This window comes from Populus euphratica, unplaced genomic scaffold, assembly GCF_000495115.2.
Source record: "Populus euphratica unplaced genomic scaffold, PopEup_1.0 scaffold2691.1, whole genome shotgun sequence".
NCBI lineage: Eukaryota > Viridiplantae > Streptophyta > Magnoliopsida > Malpighiales > Salicaceae > Populus > Populus euphratica.
The window spans coordinates 2,421-13,189 of record NW_011502469.1 but is presented as its reverse complement, the minus strand read 5'-3'; the positions used below and the strand labels follow the sequence as shown (position 1 = coordinate 13,189).

Below are 10,769 nucleotides of genomic sequence, written 5' to 3'. Positions count from 1 at the left end.
CCTCCTGCTGCTATTATTGTTGTTGTTGTTGTTGTTATTCTTATTATTGTCATTTATAATTTATACAATCAACCTCCCTATGGTTCGATCCCGGTCTTGCTGGGTTATTTATTAATTCGACAGTCCTGCACTAGGCAAGCCAATTGATTTAGGCATTTCATCGAGCAGATGTTGAACAGTATGGAATCGACGAAAAGCCAGTAACTTGTGGATTAAAGCTCGATATGTGGACTGAGAGTGTGTGAAATTTGGTAACTTTGATGCCCATTCGAAGGTTTGAAGAGCTTGCGGTGCTGATTTTTGGTCTAAAATGAGATGGACAATTCGTTCGTGAGTTGGGACAGCAAGAGATGGAGTTGGAGTTGGCGTTGTAGTGGATGATGAAGAGGAAAATGTGGAAAAGAAGATGTTTTTGGACTGGAAGATGACAAGTAATTTTAATGCTTTTGTTCTTGTGGGAAAGGGAGAGTTTGCTAAGTTCGAAAGGTTTGAGATTTTGTGCATGGATTGAGCAGATAGTTTACCACCCAGTTTCTGTGAAAGGATAATGCGAACAGGTCACGTTAAATGTCAAATTGGCGTTGAGAATTACACACGCACATTGATTATTAACGAAGAGAAAAACGAAAAGAGTTTTACTGTAACCCTTCTCCTAAATTACTGTTTATTAGATTTTTTTTCCAATTATTTTTATTTTATTTTTTAATATTATAGCTAATTTTTTATTTAATGTGATCCGTAAATTAATTTGGTTGACTTGTTTTTTAATTAATTTTTTTATTTTATTTTTTAATATTAAACTAATTATAATTTAAACTCTATAATTTATTTTATTTATTTTTTTTAGATTATTATGATATTATCATTCGAGAATAATGCATAATAAATTAACTTGAGTTATTTGTAATTATTTTTTATATTTTGTAATTAATTTTTTTTAACTTTATTATTTAATATTTTGATCTAGTGAGCAAAGTTTATAGGTTTTGACATTTTAACCCTATTAAATTAGGCTATTATTTTTTCTTTTCTAAAAAGTTATATTGCTCTCATGATCCAGGTTACGTATCCTTCAATATTATATTTACTTTTTATTGGGTCGTTTTTGTCTCATGACCCGAGTTGTGGATTTGATGGATTAACCTAGTTAACTTAATTTTTTTAATTGATTTTTTTTAATTTCATCAATTAATATTATATTGATTGAGAATTAGTTTTATGATTTATTTTGACTTGTTTTTTTATTAAGTTATTCCAATATTACAACCCGAGAATAATGCTTAACAAATTAACTCAGATTGACTTAACTTATTTTTTATCTCATTATTTTTTATAAATTTTATCATTCAACATTAGGTCTGTCAGGATCAATTGAGAATTAAATTTTATAATTTGTTTTAACTTGTTTTTTAAGAGGTTATCTCAATTTCATGACTAGAATAATAAATTTGATAAATTAACCTAGCTTAAATCATGTTGTTGTTTTTTTTATTTTTTAATAAGGTTATCTCAATTTCATGACTAGAATAATAAATTTGATAAATTAACCTAGCTTAAATCATGTTGTTGTTTTTTTTATTTTTTAATAAGGTTATCTCAATTTCAGCCAAATCATGGTTTTAATAGATTGAATTAGATTATTTTTTATATTTTTTTAATTGATTTATATTTTAATCTTATTCTTTAACATTAAGTTAATTGAGAATTAAACTTCGTTATTTGTTTTATTTTTTTTTATAAAATTACCTCGATCTTATGACCTGAGTTGTAGGTTTGATAGATTAACCCGAGTTGCTTTTTAGGTCCTTTTTATAATCAATTTTTATTTTTATTTTATTCTTTAATACTTGATTGATTGAAAATTAGACATCATAACTTGTTTTGATCTGCTTTCTACTGGGTCATCATAATCTCATAATGTAGGTCGCAAATTTAACATGTTAACCTGAGTTGATTAAAGTCAATCAAACATGTTATTATTTTAATATTAAAAAACTATATAATCTTTAATTATTTTTAGTCAAATAATATTTTACAGGTTGTCTGAGTTGTTTTTGGACTCATAATATGTATGTTTTATGACAATACATGTGTTTTAATCATGCCTTAAAGTAATATGCATATTTTGGAATGTATGTTCAAAATAGTATTAGATACGGAAATTAATGTTTTATGACTGTTAATATAATAATATTAGTTTGTTTAAATAGGAGCCATATATGCTTTGATGTTTATGTTAGTTACTAGATCTGTTTTGATTTCATGTATTGATAAGTGATTTTATTAAAATTGTGATTATAGATTGTTTTTGGTGAGATATTAGGTTTAATCAAGTTATGTTCATGATAATGTTTGTTGAAAACAAGTATTAAAATTAACTAAATAATTTAGAGTTGTAGATTTTTTTTAAAAAAATTCTATGGTTTAACTATTGCATTGTTGTTTTTTTCCTTGAGATTTTTATGGTTCAAGCAAGTTGTTATGAGTATATTTTAGCAAATATTGATGGATTTAGGCCATTATTCTAGGATTTTAGATATTTTCTACGTTTGAAACTATTTCTGAATTGTTCTACGTTTTTGTTCATAGGCTGCCATTTTGATTTACCAACAAACTATTGTTTTTAGCTTGTCTTCTCTGTTTTAATCAAAGCTTAGACCCCCACCTTGTACTAATAATTAGCTTTTTAGGGCTAGTTCGGATCAATTGATCCTTTAACACTTATAAAGACCTATGTTTAAGTTTAAGATGTTTAACTTGATTTAAGGAATATTTGATGTTTTTATTCTCATTTAATATTTATTTTTTCTATATTATTATATGTTCTCTCTTTTTATGTTTTTGGTTTGATGCTATTTGATCTTTATTTTTTATTTAGTTTTTGAATTCTAGTGTTATTTGTGTGTTTTAAGATGCTTAACTTTTTGATCTCTAGAATTTTTTTTTTAATTATAGGTTTTTAGTCAATTTAGAAAGCCTAATTTGTGTGATTGGGCTAAAGCTTTCGGTGGCCAAAAGCTATATTTCACATGGCAACAATTCATTAAAGAAATAAAAATGTTTTTGGATTCTTAAGATTGTGTTTGAAAAATATGTTCTTATAACATTTTCAAGTTAGTAAATTCAGGGTGAGGATATATTTGACAAACATATCTTAATATTTTTTTCACAGTTTTATTTTGTATTTTTTTGTGTTTTCTCAATGTGGCCTAGTTTAGCTTTAGTTAATATTTATATTTTTAAAGGACTATTTTATAATTAATTTTGGGTTTTTCTATATTATTTTTATCTTTTTTATATTTAATATTTAGAATTGTGAACTTTACGTAAATCACTTTTCTAGTATTAAATATACTATTTGTTTTTTTTTTTGCAAAACAAAACAACAAAAATCCTTTTTTCAAAAATAAATAATAATAACATATTTATGTTTTAAATTGCAAATGACCAAGTTTCTCCAAAAATCATGTTTGAATTTTTAATTTAAAAAACAAAAAAAAAACATGAAAGAAAAAGAATATAAAAAAACAAATTGCATGATTTAGAATTTCTTGAAAATAGCTAAAGTAAAAAAAAATACTATATACTTTGCATGCATCATCAATTAATAATAAGTTTATTAAAGTCATGGGGACTTAGTATAGATTTTAAAAACACACACAACAAAAATTTAATTTATTGAAGTACATAATAGATGAATCTTTCTCTTTCTCTCCTCTTTTTCGGTATTTTTAATATTTGAGAACTATAAACTTATATGTATGATATATTTTTAATATTAAAATAAATAAAAATAAAATATATTTTCAGCCTTTAACGTGGTTAAGTTTGACCCATAAAGATGAATCTACTTTAACCAATAAATATACTAACGAATAGTAAAACACAACGAGACCTTATAAATAATCAAATAAATAAATAATACAATTACCTTAAGTAAGGTATATTAGGGGTAATATTATATTCCTTATACACAATTAGTCTTCTTAGCCAAATTCTGAAGACTAGTTAGGATTTTTAGTGACCAAAATGCTAGATAGTGACTCCAAACTTTTAAAATCATAAAAAAAATAAAAATCTCCTATTTTTTCCACACTTAAAAATTCTAATTTGGGCGGATGATTGTTGTGATGTCGCATACATATTACAATATGAATGTTTAAAGACAAAAAGATTTAAAATATATTTTTTTAATTTCATTCATTAGATATTCATATGGTAATAAAAATTTATTTTTTATTTTTCTAAAAAAGTAGTTGTAGGAAAATACATAGTCAAACACATATATGGTGTAAAACCAAATTAACAATTAAAAATTATTCATTTCTTTGTCTTTTTTTCATCTTTTTTCTAGGTTTTTGATATTTTTTTAATTTTATCTTTTAATATTTAATTTATTTATAATTAATATACACGATATGTTCCAGTTTGATTTATATAAGATTATCTTGGTCTGAGAAAATATCTTGACATTTGTTGCTTGTTTTGTTATTTTGTATAGAATTATTATTATTTCATAACTCAAATTATAAGTTTAGTATATTAACTCAGATTGATCTAATTAATTAATATATCACCAGAAAAGATAAAAGTAAAAGATCTTTTTGAATTTTTTTTGAAAAAGAAAACAACATTATTATCCATTCATGTTACATTATGTGTTTGGGCTATTTTTTTAATTTTAATTTTTTTTATTTGTTTTTTAAAATTGCTTTGTCCCCCTACATGGCTTGAGAAGCAACCTAGTTTAGAATTAAGCCGCTGCTTACTATTGCATAAAACTATATCAAAACTTAAAAAGTTAGCGCAAGCTTGAGGCCTAATAACTTCAGTCAAGATTTTAGACGTATCTTGGGAGAGAGTTAAGGTGATTGCCGGATAATAAACCACATTATTTCAAAAGTTTTGAACTTTAATTACGTTAGTTAATTGTTGTTTTCTCAGAGTAAATTACTATGAACATCCTATTGTTTGATTATTTTTTTAAATTAAGTTTTTAAATATTATACTTTGCAACTTGAAATTTGATGGCGAATTACATTTTACATTCTTAGAAGTTAGCGCGAAACACATAATCCTACCACCCTGAATTGATCCATCATCTTAGAGGTTCTTTATGGTGTCACTCATAATTTTCAAACTAGTTCTAGGAAATTCTTTCTAGAATTTAGATTTTATTTACTGTTATATAAATATGAATTAAAATAAAAATTTTGGATGAAATAAATTAAAAATAAAATAAAATATCTATAGATTTTATTATGGGCCAATATGTAATCCATCATGGATTGCAATAAATAATGTCACATGCAATGTTTATTCTTGTCTTGTTTTTGTATCTTGATGTTTTTTAGCCACTACATTATTTTTTATATTTAGATATTTTTATACTGAGTCGATTTGAATTTAAACTTTAAAATTTAATTTTGTTAATTTAATATAGGTTCTTGTGATGCCAAGAGAAAAAAAATCTGAGACTTGGTTAATACTCTATTTGAAAAAAAAAATTTTAATTTTATTAATTGAAAATAATTAAAGTTTTAGGAATTGAATTGAAAATGAAACAAATGCTCAACTCCTTTTTTTTTTTTTTTTTCCAGTGAAGGACTAAAGTGAATGAAGAGGGGAAAGTTCTTGACGCCTGCAACGCACATGCCAAAATATGAGAAAGGCTGCCTCACCATGACTGTTCATGTAGTCGCCTTCAAGCTCTAAAAGAATCCTTTTATTTTAACCGTTGCAATCATCTTAAAGGAGGATTCCTTATCGGACGACGCATGGTGACAACAACTCTGGCTCTGATGATGGATTCTTTTTTTTTTGTTTTGTTTTTTTTCTCTCTCTTTTCTCATCAGTTTTCACGCATGACTCTCTTCAAAATAGTAAAATGGGTTGTCTTTTTTATATTAAATTTGATTTTTATTTTTTTATTACTATTTTTTAGCAATAACTATAGTTTGGTTTTGCAAAATTAAAACTCTATAAATCATAGAATGATGCTTGGAATGATGAAGACATGAGATAAAAAATATACATAAAAAGAAAAAAAAGATGAATATGCATCACACGAGGAAGACAGAATCCATTATTGGTTGCAATGGATACCTACCCATGTCAGCGTGATCATTATTTTTTCTCTCTCATACATTTGTGTGAAAATTATTCATAGTTTTTATATTTTTTTTAATTAAAACTTGCTTTTATGGTTATTATAAACTATTTAAAAAAAATATTGCGATAAAAAAATATAAAAAAGGAACACATTATAAAATGAATGATTTTTAAACATAAATAAGTTTTTATTCTTATTGCAAATCATTCAATCTTTATATATATATTCTAATTACTTTTTGATTTTATTGAATGAACGATTGAATGAACAACATCGCCCAGAAAGCTAATTGTTTCATCCTGAAAACAACATTGCAAATCAATGTTCAGCCGCAGCATGGGGGCAGCATTAACTTGGAAAAATCCCCCCCCAGTTATTTCATAAGCTCCATTTTCTCCTGTACAAGCCATTAGCCATTCTTGCTCAAAGTGCACTAGTTATTCAAGATACCCTTGACACGGTCCAGCCCTTCAGCAGATATACTCCTCCTTCTATGGTTCCTAGGAATTTCAATCTTCGGAGGTGGATCAGGAGAGAAACAGATAACTAAAACTGTCAGGTTGTCACATGTATTGCGCTGGAGAGCTTCTGTGACGAGAGCTTTTGAACATCTCTCAGGATCATTATGCATCATCAGCCCCTTCCTAACCATTGTGACTGCACATTGGCTACTCATTACATCCCATAGGCCATCACAGCCTAGTATCAGAAACTCATCTTCTTCCGTCAGATTAATCTCCTTCAACTCTGGCTCAGAACTTAAGGGGCTTTTCGAACCTTTAGAGCCTTTAATGTGCCAATCTCCAAGAGCACGAGCAACCGATAATTGGCCATTAAGGTAGCCATCATATATCACCCCTCCTAATCTCTCAATTCTTTGTCTTTCTGAGCTGCAGTTGGGCTTGTGGTCCTTCGATAGCTCGATCGCTCTTCCTCGTTTTCCCAACACAGCTCTTGAATCACCAGCATTAGCGATAAGCATGGTCCTACAAGAATGCAGTATCACGCACAAACTCTTGACAGTGCACCAGTATACTAATGGGAAGCTTTCCTAATATAAGTTTACCAGCACTAAGAAAATTCCAAAAGCAGTGTAGTTTCTCACCTTCCCAATACAAGGGCCATCAAAGCAGTGGTGCCAGAGGAACTATCAATGGATTTAGTATCGGCAAGTGCGTGATCAGCCTTCACAAAGGCACTTTTAATTGCCCTCTTTGTGCCTGATGGAAACTGGGAGTCTTCAACAATGAAATTAAGAATATTCTTTCTGGTAAATGAGGCTGCATCAATGCCACCATGTCCGTCAAACACCTGCGGAAGTAAACATTACAAGTGCACCAGCTTAGCGAGCCCAATAATTCATAGGTCCAGCTGTTAAGAAATCTATACGGATGCCTCTTATCAACTGTTTCATTGCAGGTTAGGATAAACCAACTTTTGGATTGATCAGTGTATGCAGAAAATAACTCAAGTGATAGACATGAAGGTTGACCTAACAGCAACTTACACACCCCATAAAATGCACCAGGAGAGGGAAAATCTGCTGATGTAGCAAGATGTTTGTGTAGATTATCTACGCATATATGCTCATCCTCCATGTACTGCTTCGGTCCCTTCTCTGTCCAGCTTCCGGAGCGAAAAATAGGTAGAAATGCAGAATTTTCAGTTGATGGTGATACTAATCCCAGAATTCCAATTTCTGATTCCTACATGCACAATAGCAGAGGGACGATCAGATGAAATTTACCTTGTATATATGGATCAGGCATCCATACATAAATGATCCATCAAACTTTCCGCCAAGCAATATCTATTCTTTTTAAGAACCTGAACATGCATCCACTTGTGCCACTCACGAGACAAAACACGCACAAATGTTTTGGTAAGAGGTTAAAGATAAATGCACACAAGCTTCTGCAAATTAATTGAGAGACATCACATTGTAACTTAATAATTTGATATAGTTATAGTTATATCCAACTAATTGGGCATTTGTTTCGTTATCAATTGCAGCACAAAGTTTTGCAGTGGAACGCTGCTCTTTTGAATATTTTGCAAGCTTAATTCTTTCCAAAATACTTTTACTTGACCACAGCAGGACCTTGACAAGAGCGCTATGGATTAATTTTCTAGTTTCAAGAAAATGCCTCCCTACATCCTAATATGAAAAAATGTTTTCTAGAAAGTGTTTCTAACTTGTTTTTTCAAACAATTAGGCCTGTAACTATCAAACAAAGTTCAAATTTTCAGGCTAAAATAACATGGCAATTACTTTTTCAGCTAAATCAAACCATCCCACACGATCTATTGCAATCACTTGACTGAATGCATGGATCTACATTCATAACGAAGAAGGTTTCCTATCATGGATAGGAAAGAATATCAACTTACATTAGAACCTCATTCAACTAGAACATAATGATAAAAGAAGGGTGGATAAGAAGACAGATTAACTCACAAAATCTGTAAAAAATGCAGAGCTGCTACAATGCCTGACTATTTTGATGTTTCTTGGAGGTTTACCAGCACTCAATTGGTTCAAATTGTCCAAATTCTCATCTTCCGTGGCAGAGGCACTGCCTTTACTAGTACCACACCCCCCATCCCATCTTTCTATCTGAAGTGAAGCATTAGTCCCTTGAGCCATTCTCCAAGTCTACTCCATTCTCGATTTTCAATAAAGAGAAAGGGAGCAAAAAATATAGCTTATTGGAAACACTTGCATTTGCTAGCCACGCCCTCAGCCTGTGAAGAAGCCATCTTTAGATACATCCAAAGAAAATCCGTCAGACAGCAAAAGGTGTCCACCAGCTGGTTCAAAGCCAAGCACTGGATCCAATATTCAAATGCTAGCTAAGCTACCAGCAAAAGACTCTCACCTCTCATTTTCTTAAATTCTTGAAGGAATTCAGCACAGTTATTGAAACTTTGACAACATAGATCAAGATTAACAGAAACCCAGATCAAAACTTAGTCCAAAAAGAACAAGTGTTGAACACTTGAAAATTTTGCAGAATGCATGAGACACAACGAGAGAAAAACAAGAGAAGAAGCACACGAAAAGGAAAGAGAGGGAGATTAAATTTATGTGGTTGAGTAACCGAGGGATTCCAGCTTTTTACGGTAGCCATTAGAGGGAGTTGAAAGTTGAAAAGGAAATGGTTGTATGGGCACGTGTTATATCTTTCTTACAAGAATCCCAGAACGGACACATGTAATTATAGCATGTTGTTTTAGTTTCATGGTTCTCCGTGTCTGAACTTGGCATGTCATTCAACCGTGAGATTAGCACTCCGTAATGCTGTTGATTCATTATTGCCTGCTCTGCATGACTTCCGAGGTTAGGTGCCACCAAAAATCTTGATGCTAGGGAGGCATGTGTAGATAGCTAGCTAGGTATGACAGTGTTGATTGTGTAAATTGCATCGTGCCAGCAAGGCATGAGGGTGGTGGCCTCTACCTACACACGTGTAGCTTATTACCTTCGATTAATTGAATCCTTTTGTTACTAATTTCATTAACCGAGTCCTTACATTTTATACTCTTTTAAAATATTTTTTATTTAAAAATATATTAAAATAATATTTTTTATTTTAAAAAAATATTTTTAATATTAACGTACCAAAACTATCTAAAATATCAAAAAATTAATTAAAAAAATAAAAATTACCACTTTTTTAAGGATAAAATTTGCATTTGACAATTACCTACAAAAATAATTGTTCATAACTCGAGGGTAGGATAATAGTTTTCATGTGAGTTAACTATTTTATTATTTATTTTTTATTTTTGAAGGTTTTTTAGGATGTATGTACTTTTTATTTTTTTACACAATAAAATTATTTTTTTTATTTTTAAAATAAAAAAATTAAAATATTTAATCAAGGACTTTCTTATTTTTTTATAGAACTTCTTAATACTAAAAATAATTGTTAGTCTCCAAATCAAAAAATCACACAAACTTAGCCTTGGATGAGACAAAAAAAAAAGTTTTGTATGTTGGGATATTTTATATTTTACACAAGTATTTTTTATAAATTTTTTTTAGAGGGATTGTTTATAAATAAGAGAAGTTATTGACATATATATTATATATGTCAGTATGAGAGTGACATCTATATTATTTAGATGATGCTTTTGATATAACTCAACAATCAAATTTGATCTTTGGTCATTTTTTTGGATGCTTCATTATTTTTTTTTGAAATGATTTGTAAAAACTAAAAATTGTTAGATTGTTGCAAATAATTATTTTTTTCTCTTTTCTTACCGTTAGAGAACACCATTATCTTTTTTGTTTTTTTTTGTTTTTTGTCAATTTCAAACCCCATTCTTTTTATTTCTTATTTTATTTTTATTCCTTGTACAATTATTTTTTTTACAATTTAGTCCCTCAATTACACTTTCTCGAATGCTTTATTTTTAATTTCAATCCTCATTCTTTTAATTACTGATTTCATTTATTTCTTTTATAGTTTCAATAATCATTCTTTTGATTTCTTATTTCATTCCTATTTCTTTTTAAGAAGTTTTTAGTTTTTTAATTTAGTCCTGCAATTATAATTTATTATTTGATTTGTTTTTAATTTTAATTCTCATTCTTTTAATTTCTTATTTCATTCTTATTTCTTTTAAAGAATTTCTTAGTTTTTCAATT

General features: G+C 28.9%; 1 protein-coding gene across 1 annotated transcript; it reads right to left on the bottom strand.

Moving 5' to 3' along the window:
• Window positions 1-6,370: 6,370 nt before the first annotated feature.
• LOC105119206 (probable protein phosphatase 2C 47) lies at window positions 6,371-9,178 on the bottom strand. Its single transcript, XM_011017333.1, has 4 exons — window positions 8,571-9,178; window positions 7,624-7,818; window positions 7,218-7,423; window positions 6,371-7,098 (listed from the first exon to the last, which is right to left on the bottom strand). The coding sequence occupies exons 1-4, from the start codon at window positions 8,757-8,759 to the stop codon at window positions 6,546-6,548; spliced, it is 1,143 nt and encodes a 380-aa protein (XP_011015635.1). The 5' UTR covers window positions 8,760-9,178; the 3' UTR covers window positions 6,371-6,545.
• Between the last annotated feature and the right edge of the window lie 1,591 nt (window positions 9,179-10,769).

Excerpts from the sequence above, each read along its gene's own strand:
- LOC105119206 (XM_011017333.1), bottom strand. The coding sequence starts at position 8,759 with ATGGCTCAAGGGACTAATGCTTCACTTCAGATAGAAAGATGGGATGGG. Across the intron at positions 7,819-8,570 it reads CTGCATTTTTTACAGATTTT|GAATCAGAAATTGGAATTCT; the intron begins GTGAGTTAATCT and ends TTGTGCATGTAG. Across the intron at positions 7,099-7,217 it reads ATGGCCCTTGTATTGGGAAG|GACCATGCTTATCGCTAATG; the intron begins GTGAGAAACTAC and ends GCATTCTTGTAG.